General features: G+C 31.0%; 1 protein-coding gene across 1 annotated transcript; it reads left to right on the plus strand.

Annotated features, from left to right (window-relative positions):
* Positions 1–16,794: 16,794 nt before the first annotated feature.
* Positions 16,795–17,295, plus strand: LOC132746245 (uncharacterized; the record flags this gene model as incomplete). Its single annotated transcript, XM_060735330.1, has 1 exon — positions 16,795–17,295. A coding segment is annotated over exon 1 (501 nt), but the record flags the coding sequence as incomplete, so codon positions are not given.
* Positions 17,296–18,471: the final 1,176 nt, after the last annotated feature.

An 18,471-nucleotide genomic window follows, 5' to 3' on the forward strand; every position in this document is an offset into this window, starting at 1 on the left:
TTTTAATTTCCTACTTGAATAATGTTTAATCACCCTTAGGATATGTTGCTGCTTTTTTTAAACTTTGTCTTTTGATGTTTACTTGTAATATGCAGGCTCCATAACGTCTGATCCCCTTTAAAAAAATTATGTTGTTTAGTCTGCCCATTGTTTACCACTTTTACTGCACAAGCTATCTATTATTTGGGGACCAGAAGCCGCTTTTTATGTAATGGCAAGGAAGGTCCATGATAAACTCTATATGAATACATCTGCGGATGTTTCGAAATTCAACAGTTCACAATTTCATGTTTAAATGTTGAATTCTCCTTAGGCCGGTGATATGGTACGGTAGTTTGCAATTGAAAGTACCGTTGATTTTCGATTTTTGCCGTTTTCGGTTTACTTTAGGAATTAATATTTTATCTATTTCATTTAACTTCAGTGTTGTTGTATTTATCATGTCCTAGATGGTATAATTTATTTATACACTTTAAGTGTCAAAAGTTTAGTTTTGCTCAAGCCTGTGTTTTTTGTGGGGGGCTTTGGGGACGTTGTATTTTTTCATTATCCTTAATTAATAGGCTCAATCAAACCCAGTCTGCAATTTTCATGTTATTCTATTGATATTTCCGAATGATCACACTTTATCAAGATTATTTTGTTAATAAAAAAACAATAGTGTATGGCAAAGAAAGCAAATTTTTTGAATGATTGATTTACACAACGTGGCAGAATTTTTAAGATTAAGTAATTGTCAGGAGAAATGACTGCCTTGATGTTATTTAATCTAAGGAAAGATTTAGCAATAAATACTAGAACCATTTTCCAAGATATGAGGGCTGGGCAGCACAGCCTGACATAAAATTGAAATATTCTCAGTTGGAAAACTAGCATGTAATTGTTTAGTTAACACTATTTTTTTTAGGTATTTTTATCTTTTTCTATCTCAAATCAATATATACATTTAAACAACAAACTCTGATTATTCTTTACACCCGAAAACAAAGAACTCTGATCATTATTTATACCCAAAACAAACACACATCATTTATCAGCCACTTATACGAAATATCTTTTCACGTATACGTCTTTTATACGAAACAATACTAGACACCTGGCGAGCCCAAGCTCTAAACAACTTATAATCAAACAAAACAATAAAATCACCACAAAATGAAGAACACAGAAATGACTATTTTTTACAACTCTAAGATACACTATAAACCACAAACATTCATCCAACAATATTAACTTCACACAATCTTATCAGCATCAGAAAACAACTTAAACTAAAGCACCCAATATTTACATATATCCTCAAAACAAAGCATCAACTAATATATATTCTTGACCAGACAAACATTCAACCAATATCAACCAATTATATCTTCACAAACAGATATAACTCAACAACCAAAACAACTAATTACAACCAATAAACCCTGATCAATTAAGACAATTAACAATCATATTCAACCAACTTCAACATACCAACAAAGCTCCCTTCAAAACAACAAATTATCTTTTCAACAAAAAAATAAACGTTACTCGCTATCAGTGTGTCTCTCCTAAACTGATGTTAAAACTCTCTAAACTAACATATTTCTGTTTAAACCAATTTGACCTCTAAACATGCATAGAGAGTTTAATATACGCAAAGTAAAAGGTTTACATTGAAATTTGATACATGTAGAGTATATTCAGTGTATCGCTGTAGGAAAACATTAACTCTTTGTAAAAAAAATATCTACAGTGAAACTGTATGATTATTCTGACATCCCCCTACTCAAGAAAACACTCCACTGTTTTCAAACAAAATGAATAATCTACAATGTCTCTTTTCAGGTATCGAGTCTACTTAGGTAATCTGCACATACGTTGTCTTTTCCTTTCACAGCTACTATTCTAAACTTATAGTTTTGTAGAAATCATGCCCATCTCATTATGCAGCCACTTTTAACTTTACACTTCTGAATATATGTTAAAGGAGCATGGTCTGTAAGTAGTTCAGATTCTTTCCCGTATAAATATGTGTTGAATTTCTTTATTCCAAATACCATTGCAAGACAGTCCCTTTCGATAACCGAGTAGTTTCTTTCTCTTTTCAGCAATTTCTTACTCGCGTAAGCTATTTGAAGCAGACAATCATCAAACTGTTGAAAAAGTGCAGCCGCAACTCATGTGTCTGAAGCATCACATTGCAAAACAAATGACTTTGAACAGTCTGGAAATCGTAGTATTGGTGATCGTGTCAATACTTACTTCAATGTCGTAAAGGCTTTTCATGTTCTGGTTTCCATATGATTTTATTTGGCTGTCCTTTCTTTGTAAGATCTGACAAGGGTGAAGCAATTTCTGCAAATGAAGCAATGAATTTTCTGAAGTATCCAGCTAGACCAAGAAATTATCTCAGTTGCTTCTTTGACTCTGGTCGCATAGCGTCTCTAATTTTGATCAATTTGTCGTCTTTGTCAACAACATGACCCGTAAATGGTATACTTTCAAATCCAATCATACATTTAGAAGGTTTAACTGTGATCTTTGCTTCTCGTTTTCTTTCAGCTTCTGTTTATTGACTGTTTCAGACATTGCACACTTCCTGTGTAAATCTTTAATAATGTGCCCTGATATGTAAACTAGAACTTTTTGCTTATTGTCACTTGTGTTTGTAAAGTAACTGTTACGTACTTATTTAGCCGTTTGGTAATATTTCCTAGTAAGTATTTGGTCAAATTCCTAAGAAAACCTGCATGAAGTTATTCATTTCATCTAGATACGGGAAGCTCTTTGGTTTAATGAGTTCTAGATACTGTATGTGTTCACTAAGTTTTCGTAAATAGATGTTCTCGGTCATCAGAAAAACAATATTGCAAGGAAAGTTTCACAGATAATTTCTTTTTCTTTTTCTCTGACGAACTCATTGTTCTCACAATATTCTGAAATTTCAGTTTATAAATTATGCAATGGATTTCATAAATGCTACTTTTAAATGACTCGTTGAATATCAAGTCGTCAGTTTCCTTTTCAATCAAAACCTGTGATGTGTTAAGAATATTATTGGCTCTCTGTACGTTCCTTTCTTCTTGCTTGGTTTGAGCTGATTGTTCTCTTGTGTTCATTGCAGAAAGATATCAATTGAATGAATAAATATGATCACTATAACAGCTTATGTTATTTACAGTCATAGAAGAGATAATGGTAGAGAACTGTGAGTCAGATGATGAATTAGTTATTGAGAATGTAAATTGCAGTGGTGATCCCTATAGAGTTAAGATATATACAGTGCTGGGTGAGGATATTTGGTTGACAGATGTCAGTCGCATGGTGAATTAATCATTGAAGTGTTAAGGGTGGGTGTGATGCTGGTGAAATTTATTTAGATACTGAGATTAATGAAACTTTGATTTCTTCTATCCATTATAATAGATACATTTGGTGACGGAAGAAGTAGTGACAGTATATATTATGAAATAGATCAGAACAATTTTAGTGATATAGAAGTAAACATGGATTTAAGCTTTGTGTCAAAGAAATATCATAAGGGGTGGTAACATAAAAGAGTTTCTGTCACAACATCTACACCAGCGACAGGACAGTTCATTGAATAGAAAATGCAAATACAATATGTCTGGCATGTAGTTGGAAATATGTATAACTAGTTGAAATGGGGCGAAAACGTCTAAGGATGAATCATATTGGAAAGTTAAGAAAACAAACGGCATAATGAAGGGCTTAACTTTGTAAATACATATGGTAAGTTTTTAAGAAAAGTATTAAGACCAGACTGTGTTGAAAGTTGTAGGTTTTTTACCCTAGATGTTCAAAGCAACTGAGTGAAGAAGATAGAAAAAATGCTGCACTCTTGCTGGCAGTTAGGGTGTGTTACAAGACAAAGGCATTTTATCATAAGTAATACCAATAAATGTGAGAAAAGTAGGAAAAGAAAAAACTGACTTTATGCAGGAAATTTTCCTACATTTTTTTTTTAAATTGAAGATTCAAATTCCCCTGTTTTCGTGCATGTAAACATTTTTAATACACTTCAGATTGGCCAGTCTGTTGTATTGACTGCTTATTCCAAATAACCGATACAGGGGGTGGTAGAGAAAGATATTAAAGGGACATAATTATGATGGCATCAGAATTAACTTAGTACCAGACACAAAACTATATATTGTCAGGGAACATATTAAAACTTTAAGACAATTGATTCACATTAGTGTCGTAATAATTGAAAACGCCAATACATTGATTCTTCTTTAAGTCTTAAAAAGATGTATGCCGTTGTGGTAATTTACATGGATTTTAGAATAATAATTTCGTCAGTTTCATTACGGATAATGATTTTTAGTGACCTATAGTGTTTAAGTTATGCTGTATCTGCATGTTGACCGGTATATTTGGTAAATTAATAATACTCCTTAATTTACATTCATAAAAATAAGATGAAATTGTTTATTTACAAAAAGGATTATTTAAGAAGCGTTTCATTGATATATATTGCAACAAGTCTAAGTGTAATTTATTTATATTTGTTTGCAAAAATCAAAAATAGAGAGGACAGGGTAAGTTCAATTATAAAGCAATAAAACTTTTTATATAACAGATGAATAATGATGCAAACGTTTTTGTACCCTAGATAGAAACATCTTAAGTGGTAAAATTTCTTGTGAATTTTTTTTTACATAATTGTGCTGTTATGGGCGATATATTGACACATTTGAGAAAATACATCTTAAATTAAGATATGGATGTCAATCGATAAATTATATGCAAAAATTTATTTTAAAAAATTGTAATTAACTTAGATAATATCCGACGAATATCTGTATTATTTTTATAAGGTGGTATTTTTAGCACGTTTGAAATACACATGTATATATATATGAAGATATATTCCTATTATTTACAGAAAGCAAGTGATAAGACCTCAGCTTGGCAACCTATTCCCGAAAATTCGACAGTAGTTACAGCTTATATAGATATAGGTCCTTTTTCAAAAGGATATCTTCATCGAAAAAGGTCGACATCATTTTATTTTCAAAGAGCCAAAGCGTTTAAATTCTTGTTAAATGCATTAATAGTATACACAAATTCATATTTATTTAAAAGTTATATGCTTGAATTACGTCGAGACCTCCTGTCTGTTACAAAAGTGTTCCTTATTGATTCAATGTCGATAAGGTCATTCCAATATATAACGCAAATTCAAGAAATTTTTCTGCTACATTCATACCCAAAATACTATCCGCATACAACTAATCCTATGTATACATGTGTAACTCATGCCAAATTTGACTTTCTTTTGAATGCAACGGCAGAAAACATATTCAAATCAAAATATTTTATGTGGTTAGATATTGGATATTATACTAGTAAAACAGCTTTAAAAATGTTTTATTTATCTAAACCGCCATCATTTAATGAAAGTAAAATAGCGGCTGACCAAATTGTTTCTAATCTTACTCAAGCGCTTTTATTAGATCCAAACACAATTTTTAAAAAGAAAAAGAGCATTGTAGCGGCCGGGCTATTATATGGAGAGCGAAGTCGTATAATCGTTTTTTCAAAACTGTATCAACGAGGGTTTCGATACTTTTTGTCACAAAATTTAACTAATTCTGAACAACAGGTCATATATGCAATCTACTGTGATAAAGGCAACCGTATACTTAAACCCGCAGTTGAGTTACAATATTACAGGGCGCCAAGTGTTCCTTATTATCACTTCCTTGGTACTAGACTTATGAAAGTTAGCTCACTTTCGTAATCGAAAACAACGTTGGATATGGAAATGACATTGTAAACTTATACTTGGATTTTAAAAAAAGAAAATGTGTGTCCCTACCATAAGATGTGTACTGTTTGTTACGTTCTTACTATGACCTTAACAAAAGGAAATGAGTAAAAAGCAAACAATGAAGACAAAGGCTATTTTTGATCAACAACAAACAGATGTAAAATGAAATCCGCGTAATAGTTGTCGAATGTTATAAAAACACTTTATTCAAGATTACATTACTGCACATTTACATAACGCATTATGTATTTTTATATACCTACAAACATGTATTTTTGGTTCATAAGAATAAGCATTTTTAAAAGTTTTATCCTTTATAAAATATATTTACAATTTAAATAGAAATAACAGTGAATATATTCGAGCACTGAGTCATGTATTGTTGAACTTCGTTGTTGTAATAATCACTGTTGTTGTTATTTTTGTTGTAATTGTTATTTTGTTTGATTTTTGTTTCCCTCATTATAAAAGAAATTATTAGTAAAGAAGTTGCAAAACCTCGAATAAACATTCTTTGATTCATAAAGATACACAAAGAAGATAATAAAAATCAATAAAGTGAGGATGTGCTAGTGTGCATTTTCAAATGTGTATTTTGTAATTGTTTATAAATGTATATTGTGTAATTGTTTATAGCTACACTATAAACCGCTGTTTTACCAATATTTTTACCCTTTAAACTGCTTATTAGTACATTTGCATTAGATAATGGTCCTATAACATTGATTTGTAAAGGTACAGATAATTTAGTTTCAGAAAAAAGGAATTTACCTTGAATATTATTATAAGATTATTATTTATAATATGACTACATATAGGTACTAGCTATGTGTTTAAGTTATAGGCCTTTTTTCTCATGTAGTTCCTAAATTATTATCTTAATGATATGAATTTAAAAAAGATGACAATCTGATAGGTTGTTAAGAGATAAGCTGTCTTACAAAATATCATTGATGAATCCTAATGTTTCACTGATAGGTGATAGGTATGCCAGGTAAAAGAAAATGCAAAGTGCATGTAAATAACTAACATATAATGTCCTTTGGAAGAAGAAAATCGCTACATCTGTCATTTCTTTGTTTTACAACAAAGTTCTTTTACAAGAAAGAATTTACAAAAAACATATATAATAGGGAAAAAGGAATCCATAAAGAACGTCCAAACAACAAAATTGAAAATATTGCATGCTCGGTTTGATTGAGCCTGTTCATGGAGGATAGTGGAAAGTGAATGTAACGCTGAATTAAATAGAAAGTAACATTTTACATGTAAATGATAAAATCATAAATTTCGAAACATCCGGATATGTGTTCATAAAAATCTGGAAACAAAGTGATCCCTCGGAAGCATTAATCACAACAAAAAATTACAAGAGAACTGCAGACTCGGTTTGATTGAGTCTGTACATGAGGGACAATGAATACGTGCAACATCCCTCACGCCCCCTAGCACCGGCTTGAGCGGTACTCAATTTTTAACACTTAATAGTGCTGGCATCAATGATCCCGAAGGACCAGAAAAATATTACAACACTGGAGTGAAGTACGGGGCAACTTTTTACAGCTGCCACACAGCACTTGACACTTGCTGTTGTGAAGTATAAAAATCTGTAAACAAAGTGATCCCTCGGAAGCATTAATCACAACAAAATTATAAGAGAACTGCAGATTCGGTTTAATTGAGTCTGTACATAAGGGGTAATGAATACGTACAACATCCCTCACGCCCCTTAGCACCGGCTTGAGCGGTACTTAACTCTCAACACTTATTAGTGCTGGCATCAATGATCCCAAAGGACCAGAAAAATATAACAACACTGAAATGAAGTTCGGGCATTTTTTTACAGCTGCCACACAGTACTTGACACCTGCTGTTGTGAAGTATAAAAATCTGGAAACAAACCCAGCAAACAAAAGACGTTGTACCAACGTTATACTGACGTTAGACCCTGACATTGGGTAAACGTTGGCAGAAGGTTGGACTTGAAAGTTTTTTAGACTTCAGAAACCGACGTCTATACAACGTCATAAAATGACCTTTATTCAACCTTTCTGACCATAATCCATCCTTTTCTGACCATTTTCTGATCATAATCCAACCTTTTCTGACCATTATTTGGACATAATCTAACATTTTCTTACCATAATCCAACCTTTTCTGACCATTATCTAACCATAATCCAACCTTATCTGACCAAATTTTCTGACCATGATTTAACCTCATTCAAAACTTTTTGAATCTGATTTTTTTCATTTTAAAGCTCTTTAATAGGGTAAACAAATAAGCATTCTTATAATTTTAGCAATTTATTTTATACTCGGAATTATAAGTACAAAACAAGAAATGTGGTACTATAACAAATGCAAGATTTACATTATAGTTTTTGAAACTATTAAACTTGACAGTATGTACTTAAATATCGCTTCATGTATTAATTTAGCATGTTTCAGAAATTAGATAGACAAAATCCTTCCCAAAAGTAACACTGCCATTTTGTATTGTAAACATCTATGCATGTGTTTTTTCTTATATCACCACTCAACTGATCACCCTGAGTTGTTTGGGATTTTCCAATCATCTATCCAACTCACTGATTGTATATTTATCTTCGTATTTTATAACTCAATCTAAATCTGAATGCTTTATGGAACACTATTCTGAATAGTTTGATTTTACTTTATATAGCAATGTTAATTAGTATTCTTCTTTCGTCCTCCTCCACTATATCGATCTGGGGTATACTTTAAGCGTATCATTACCGTCTCCAACCTGACATCTTATCACACTTTCTGAAATTAAAAAAAAAATCATATAATCAGTTACAATTGCAAGAAATCTGCTAAGTGTATATAGGGCAGTCTGGTTTAGTGTACAAACGTTTTATGATACGAGAAACTTGCTGATAAGCAGCCTAACTAACAAACTATTACTTTTATTGATTTATAACTATGATAATGTGTTTTCTGATTGATAATATGTTGTTTGATTACATTAATAAAAAAGATAGTTAGTCAAAAACAAAAAATACACAGAAAATAAATCGGAAACTATCACCTGAATGATACAAAAAAACCAACAGGAAATATTAACAAAGAATAAATTTATGCTGTTATTGGCATGTACATGTTAAGCAATGCGGCGCATGGTATAACTTTGAAATTGACGTTAACGACGTCACAAGCATATTTTCCTTAACGGAGCAGCTTTTTACTCATTCACGGAGTAGGCCAATACGTGGTACAGTCATGTTGTTGCTGCGGCGGATCCACTGCCTATATATATATTTCTGCACAAGTGGGTATCATATTGAAATGTAAAAGAATGAATTTTTATAAAAAAAAACTCCTGTAATGACGCAAACTTCCGTTCTTTCCTTCTGTAACTTGATTGTTGGAAAAATCGCATATGCAATAAACTATATTATGTATTACAAATAATGTAAAATAATGTTGCTGAATGATAATGTATTATATATAAGAAAAAATAAAAGAATAATACAACTATGAACAAATTTGTCATTATTTTAAAAAAGATTAAACGCATAGTCAATCTTGAACACTGACTGTCTAATTGTTAACACAATTTCTCCATAAAACTACTGCGTAAAATAAGAAGATAATTGATACAATTGTAAACCAAGAATACAATAAATGTAATTAATGCATTAACTTTTATCATTTTAAAATCCTTAAAGATAACTGCACCGTCCCGTATCTACTGTCGAACATCGTTGACAATGTTCGCAATAAATCGACTGTCATTTTTCAACGTCTTGATGATTGACGTCACCAACGTTCTTTAAAATTTCTTTTTTCCGTCTCTCCCTTACTTGTTTTCTATTTCTCTATTACCCTTTTGTAATTCTTCATGCTAATCAAAAAATATGCTGTGGCTTTCTGGGACTTTTCCCTTGATAGCCATAATCTTTTTCTACGTTTTAAACAGTTTCTCGTCTTACTTTTGACAATTTTTTCTTATTGATTGATTTTCGAGACATTCCGCCGTCAAAATTTTAACGGGAGTAATTCATTAACATGTGACGTTTGAATTGTGATTGTAAATATAAATATGGTTTAAATTAAGTCATTTTTACTGACAACGTCAAAGATATGGTTAATGACGTTTTGGCGTATTTTACAACCTAAATGTGCCATACTGTAAAATATACGCAGCTTAAAGCGCCTGACGTCAAGGCGAATTTACGCACTGCGCAGGGTGTGCGTTACCATGGTTTTTGAATTCGCTGTTACGGACAAGCTTTTTGCGTGATCAGATGAGATAAAGCATCAGTTTACAGGTAATGTTTTCCGATTAAGTGTGATATATAACAATAAGTGATGGGTTAAAAATTCTTCAATTGACAGTCACAGTCCGGTTTATTTTTGATCATCCCTCGTATTTTACCAAAGTCGTATCATTTACATGTATCAAATGCCATGAATCATTATCGTAAGTATGAATATAGAAATCAACTCCAGTTTCAATTTAAAAATGTAATTATTTTATTTGAAAAATATATCACGTTTCGACTAAAAAGTCTTCATCAGGTATACTTTGTTTACAGGAAATGACGTCAACGTTATAAGACGTCAAGGACAACGACGTCAAAAAGGCAATATATAATTTGGCGTATAAATGTTATATGTATGATCTTAATAAAAGATACAAAATACTGGTGAAGATGCAGTAAAAAGCAATGTAAAATTAGAAAACCAGCATAAACTACATATTGACATGAAATTAGTTTTAAGTCATATTAAGCAAAAATAGAAAAAACATTTTTTTATAAAAAAAAAAAATTAAAATGAAGAATTATAATCTACAAAATTAATAAAGTATTTTAGAATTTATGCCACCAGGAATAATTGTACCTAGCTTATACATCCATGAAGTTTCTTTTAATAATCTTTGCCAATTATTCTTTACTTTATCAATTGGCATGAATGAAAAACCTTTGATAGAATGCCCTTCAGAATTAAAATGTTCAGATACATTGGTAATAGTGTCAGGAAAGTGTTTAATATCAAATATGTGACTATTCATTCTTTGACTACATTTTTGCTGAGTTTGACCAATATACTGTTTCTTACATTTTTTACAAGTTATAAGATAAAACGTGATTTTTCATGTATATCTTCAGATGTCATTTATCTTATAACTTGTAAAAAATGTAAGAAACAGTATTTTGGTCAAACTCAGCAAACATGTAGTCAAAGAATGAATAAGGAGGCTTAAATCAACAGTAACAAGACTTCATCAAAGACATGATTTGATGGAAAGCTATGATAACGTTATAAAAGATCAGTTACCAAAAAATGGTTATCGAAAAAATTACAATACATCAGAAAATAGTATTAAACATTATCTTAGTCAAAAAGATGAATAGGATATTGATTGTATTACGCCGATTTGAATAAACAGTGAAAATTATTCAACAGCTTCAAAATTGTTTCGGCTGACTGTATATGCACAAAGATTCATCAAAACGATGAAGAAATGAGAACAAAATGAAAATGGTTCAATAAAAAAGATGAATTAGCCTGCGCAGAAAAACAGTGGATTTAACACATTCAGAAAACATGGTATAAACATATATTTGAATCGATTCAAACAGGGTCGTGTTTGAATATAAAACAACTACTTGGAGTCTACATAGATAAAATGGCTTACTTAGATGTAAAGGCAGACTTGAAAACATAAATCTTAGTGAATCAGCGAGATATCCATATCTACTGCCAGAAAAGGATGATGTTACTCGTCATTGAGAGGTCCATAGAAAGCAGCTTCACAGTGGATTATCTCAAACGGTAAGTGAATTGACATACAAGTATTGGATACCAAGAGGTCGCGCTACTGTACGCAGGGTGTCACAAAAGTGTATATTATGTCGCAAAACGGAAGGCGGTGCATTTTAAAAAGCCGCAAATGTCAGCTTTGCCGAGAGGACGTGTGACAGAGGCTACAGCTTTCACGTGAACTGGGTTAGATTACTTGGGACCACTCATGATAAAAACTAATGGTGAACCTAAAAAGGTTTAGATTTGTTTGTTTACGTGCCTTGTTATACGTGCGTACATCTAGAAATCGTAATGGACTTGTCATCAGTAGAATTTTTATTATCATTGTGTCGATTTATTGCACAACGAGGGGCTCCAAAGGAAATAATTAGTGACAATGCAAATCAGTTCAAATTGGCTAAAAATACTCCAGAATTAATTTGGCGGAAAACAATAAAATGTGATGTAGTTCAAAGTTATGTATCAGATTGTGGAATAAAATGGACTTTTATAGTAGAAAGGCCACCATCGTTTGGAGGATTTTATGAACGATTAGTTTGACTAGTAAAAAGGTCATTGAGAAAAAACATTATGTAACAAGTTGTTGACGAATATTCAGTTACAAACGGTAATCAAAAAAGTAGAAAGTGTGCTTAATTCAAGACCACATGTTTATGTTGACAGCGATATAAATTCAACAATTACATTAACACCTTGACACTTAGTACTTAATCCTAAAATATTTGAAGTTGATGTTGATGAAAATGATCCTGATTATGATCCATATGAACGTTCAGCCAAAAGAATGTTAAAAATATGGAAAAAGGGACAAAAACTTTTGAATCAATTCTGGAAAATTTGGCATAAAGAATATTTGCTAAGCTTAGTTGAACGAACTTAAACAATGTTGAAGTCTCATCACATACAATCTATGTTTCAACCAAATGTTGGTGATATTGTTTTATTAAAAGACGAGATACCAAGGGGATCGTGGAAGCTAGGGCACATTTCTAAACTGGTTATATCAAAGGATGGTGAATGTCCTTCTGCTATGGTCAAGTAAGCGAGTGGAAATACAATTGGGAGACCTCTTAATCAAATTTATCCTGTCGAAGTATCTGGGGAGAAAACAAACGATCAAAAAAGGAAAACAAACATTCAAAAATCTAGGTCCGAACAGCCAGTTCTATCGTCAGAGAAACGTACAAAACGAACAGCTGCAGTAAAAGCTTATGCTAAAATAAAATATTTCTATAAAAAAGTATGTATTATAAATGAAAAGATAAAACAAATAGTGACAATTTTTTTTATTAAAATAATGCTTTCTGTAAAGTGTAGTGTATGACAAATTCTATTAGATTTACTATATTCACTTACTTTATACTTATATTTTTGCTTATATTATAGTTCATAATTAATTTACATGATATTGGATGTTACAATTCAAAACGTTCGAATTTTCAAGAGTCAAAGACTCTTTGGCGAAAATTTTCACGAGTCAGATCATTTTTTTTACTAGTGTCAATTGACTAATTAGTCATTTTTATGTTACAAAAATTACTGTATTGGAGTTATAAATTTCAATATCCCCCCCCCCCAAAAAAAAAATATTAATAACAAAAAAAAAAACAATAAACATAACAAAAAAACAAATGAAACAAAAACAAAATAAACTGCATATTTACTGTGGAAAGAATAAAAAAGCAGCAGCTTTTCTAATTAAATGTATATTATATAAAAAAAATTCTTAACTGGTATGCTATATGATATTAACTTGACATACCAAAATGTACTAGGAATATCTAATGGAAAAAGAAATAACAATTTTACAGGTACGTAAGTCAAGGACGTATTATAAACCTTTAAAAACAATCAATAATTCACATTCTTATCAGTTGTGTAGAGCTATTTTAGCGGTGTCAAATAGCAGCCACTGATGTCGCGGTTCAGTGCACATGCTGTGTGTAAAGTACTTTATACACGGGCTTATACTGCCTGTTGACATTTTTTATTGAGTTCGATCTAAACATTATGTAGGATTTGACAGGTAATTAGGGGTGGCTTTGAGGTTATCATTATTGCATAGCTTCAAATCCCATGTTATATATATATAATATAGCAGCTCTAGATCTTTCTATATGTTTTCCTTTAAATCAAGAGAGTTGCGTACATTCATTCCGCCGCCGATTCTTCCCTACACACAGAGATTTTATGAACGTATATATCTTGTGATTATTTTTTTTCTAATCTTATTCTGTCGTTTAGATCTACTACATCAGTTTTCAATATTTGTTAAGGCGCTCGAAAATGAAATCATAGAAAACTTGATAGCGTATTCATTTATTCTCAATAAAAGTTATCCAAGAAACAAATCATAAGCATGATTTGATTTTATCTTTTAATGCGGAGTCACCCTTTTAGTTTCAAGCTATAGGAATATTGTGATCATCTATGCCCATCAATGTGTCCGTCTTAAACAACATATGAGCATTTACCTATACAGCACATATACGAATCATAACAAGAAAGCATAAATAACGTTTCCCATGTACACAAGCTTCAAGAAATAGTTGATTAATAGTAACAGCAAATAGTGTCCAGTTGTGAACAAAAGTTACACAATGTTTAAAAATTTTGAAACGAAAAGGGTAAAATTAGTTTACACAAAGACTCCAATAAGAAGATGCAAAAAGCAAAAATTGAACAAAAGGGCAAACCTGCAAGATAAACAAGATGTCGAAACATTATATACTGCGCATCTATATTAACGTTTTAAATTTCAGCACGTGTTATTCAATAATTAATTTTATGTTTTTACTTAAAGTAGTTTAATACTTAAAACAAACATATAAATCAGCGAAAAAGGAAACTAATAAACAAACAAAGACACAGCTAAATTACAGTCAATTCTTGTCGACTATAATAATGTTACATTTTACATAGTTCTAATTTATAAAATAAATAAAATGTTTTCTGGAAAAAAAAAAATACTGCCGGTCCACATCTGCCTGACACAGTTTTTTCCTATGATCAGAACATAATCTTTAATATTAGTAAATTATTTGTCTTGTTTTATAAGCTGTTTGTTTTGTGTTTTTTTTTCTTGAACAAATATATCTGCTTACTTAAGCCAAGAAGAACTAAAGTAAAGATAGATTAGGGTTCACCTAGACTCTTAAATAAAATTGTTACTCTTAATATTTCCAAAAAAAAAATATAGAAGAATCATGAAAAATCATCCCAATTTTTTTTTTTTTTTTGCTTAAAATGTTTCTGTTATCATATTCTAACAACATGTCAAGTTTAAAGAAATTCTATAGAACAGTTTTAATTTTGCCTATATGTCTATATGAAAAATCTCGAAAACGTCCTTAATAAAAGTATGTATATCGCTTAAAATACACATTACAAAAAGTAGACGATGAAGATCAATATCAAGATGAATTTCGGAACAATCATTTTCTTATAACAGGCAAAAATAGTAAGATCGAATATATTTTAGAAAATTATCAGATTAACATAGACTAGTAAATGATGTAAAGCTTCTTTGATGTATTTCCTTGTTAATTGCATACTGATCATTTTATCTGTGAACGGATGGTGATATATATGCATATTTTACCAACAAATGTTGGTGACAAAAGCGCGTAAAAGCCACTTTGTTATGGTTATGGTAGGGAAACAGTCAAAGACTTTTAAAGAATGTTGAGTCAGAAAACTTATACATTTAAGAAAGAAAATGTCCCAGTTAGATTTAATGGAAACCTTTTTATTTGTTTTGGTAAAGTCAATCACCTCTTTTGCGATTTTTTTGTTTTACAGTTTGCATTAAGTGGAGGAAATCGAAATACTAATTGTATAAAGAAATTAGTCAAGATTAGTATTTTTATACTGCATCAACGGATGGTTGTTTATGCATATGTCATTTTGTTTGGGTTCATTATGCTGTCTGTACTTTTTTGAAAAATAATTTTGAGTTATATGGTTACCATTGAAAGTGACAGTTTAAAGAAAAATCAAACACATCAGCATATGTAGTCATTCTATTTTTAATGCACTACAGTAAAAACTTTGAAAACCGGACCCTCTAAAAACTGGAAGCCTCTGAAAACCAGATGATACAATTTGTTGTTGTTTTTATATAAAATGTCGAAAAGAATAGAGAAACTTTTTGATTCATGATTCATGATTCATGTTTTGCTTAAAATTTTGATCTTTGCTTGGGTATTAATTTTGTGCACAAATAGAAATACTAAATGCCATTAATTACTTATTTAAGAGTCAGTTAAAAAGATATATTTCAGACAATGTTTTGTTTCATTTTCAACTTTAATAAGTTATACTTAAGGATTTGAAATATGACTATGCCAAAAGGGTTGAAAAGTAAATACAAATGATTGAACAAAGCCATTTTTTCCAAACACATCATAATTATCAATCAATGAATACCTCTGAATACCGGAATCCTCTGAAAACAACTTTAGGTCAAGTCAGAGTTGTTACAGTATTCAATTTTGCCCCTTAATACCAAGGAATTAGAAAATTATGTTCAAGACTTAAAGTGTTAAAAAATATGTGTTTTAATCAAACTTATTTTACGTTTAAAAATCAACAACAGCGAAAATATATAAACATATTGTTTTACATTTATCGCTGTACCAACATATGCATTAAAACTTTAAAAAATACACGTCAGACTATTTATTACACCATATTTAGCGCAGAAAATTATTTGTGAAAATAATTTATCACATTTGAAACGTGGTAAAAAAAACAGGGCTGTACACCGACATGCCGTTGTACTTTACTATCAATCAGAACATGAATTAAAGGTTCGGATTTTATTTTATATAAAGCGAACATGCAACACACATAATATAGCTGTTTGTTATAGAGAAAACAGGCCGTATGCTATATCTGTAATTTGTTACGACAGTGTGATAATTTGGATAAATAAACATTTTTTTAAACTAAAATAAATACTGGTAAGAAAAAATGATGAACAAACCAAAAGTTAGGGTTTGTTTTATATGTTCTTTATTTGCTTTTTTTCAACTCTGTGGTTATATTCATTATCAACGTCAATTTATCGGACATAATCAAAAGTCAGTCAACGCTGGGAAGTATAGTGCTGAATGGACTCGATTTTCAGAAGAAGAACAAATCCACGGCGTCATATCTAATCAATACTTAAACTATTGGAAACATTCCGGTCATGTAAACATTGGAATACAAATGGGTGAGAATCAACTTCATGGCATAAAAAAGGTTATTCCTGCGAAAGGGAATTTATTGGTTTGGGGACTTGGAAATGACAGTCCATATTGGCAAAACAGCACACATGGACAAGTAAAGTTTATAGAAGACGATTCACCTTCAAAAAAGGCCGGGATACAATGGTATGACACAATAATGAAAAAGTATCCTTATTTGGAAGCTTACCGAGTACATTATAACACAAATACTGTCAAATCATTCTCTCAATATGTAAACAATCCGGATACATGGCACGAATTGGATCTTTGCAGTCAGTTACCAGAGTCCGTGACACAAACACATTGGCATGTTATCATCGTGGATGCACCTCTTGGATGCGGATGTCGTGGCCCTGGACGATATCAGTCTATCTATACGTCATGGAAACTCGCTGAAATAAATACACATATTTTTATTGACGACTTTGAGCGAAAAGTGGAACATGAGTTTTCTGTGAATATATTTGGAAAACCGGTAGAGGTACTAAAAAGATCAAATACAAAGTTTTCGAAAGCAAATGAACAAGCACATTTCATTATTAATTCCAGTAATGCTTTCAAACCAAACATAACACGTGCAAACCATTCAAATGAAATTAAATCAAACACCAACATCCATAGATGGAGTTAACTGCTTACTGTGAATAACGGATTTTTTCGATTTGTTAATAACTGGCTATTGCATGACATAAAATTAAATATTTCTTTACCGGTATATGTTATAGCAGAGGATTGTATTGTTTATAGTAAACTTACTGATATCAAGGACAACGACATGACAATACAAAGAAGTGAAATATATCAATCAACGAATCCGTAAATATCGGCGAAGATTTATACAAGAAAATTGTTTCGGCAAGGCCAATATACATATTGTCATATCTAAAGAAAGGAATGAACTACATATATTGTAATGTAGACAGTATTTGGTTAAGGAATCCTATTTGATATCTTAACTGCACTTTTGATATTTTGAGTCAAATAAAATAGGGAATCTGAAACTGAATGCTGACAACCTGACAAAAAGGAAGTGGTGTAGATCTGTTGGGATATCTGCATATTGTTGGTGATACAAAATATGTAATATGAAAACAGATTTTGAAGAAAATCTTTACAAAGGCAAAATATGTGATGCAAGAATTCAGAAAAAGTAAAGTTACCAGATTTTTTCATTTAAAATGAAAGAAAATTGTAGCCCACCGGATCAGTCCTTATCTTTTGTCAGTGGTCAGTCTTAAAAAGTATTTTTTCCAGAAGACACAAGTGCAAATAAAAAAGGCACATTTCACTTTTTTCCACTTGAATTATGTTGGATTAAATTAAGACTGAAGCTATAAAACAGAGTCATAAAAAAGTATGGAAAATAAAGTTAATTCAGGCAATTAATGTTTAAGAGTGCCAACATGACAGCAAGATGTATCTTTTCCTTATTTTGTCAATATTGAATTTTATGATACTTTGGATGAAATGACAATAAAACTGTCAGTGAAAGTAAATTAAGTGAACTTTGATAATAAACAGACCAATTGAAGTGAACTAAATGTGGTAAAGAAGACATTATTGGGTTAACAAGGAGATACCAAAGGTGTAAATGAATATTGTAACAATAAATTACATCTTTATTATTTCATAGACTCTGTGAAAGGATTATAGAGAG

This window comes from Ruditapes philippinarum, unplaced genomic scaffold (genome assembly GCF_026571515.1).
Source record: "Ruditapes philippinarum isolate M1 unplaced genomic scaffold, ASM2657151v2 ctg14089_1_1_1_1, whole genome shotgun sequence".
In the NCBI taxonomy this organism is placed as follows: domain Eukaryota; kingdom Metazoa; phylum Mollusca; class Bivalvia; order Venerida; family Veneridae; genus Ruditapes; species Ruditapes philippinarum.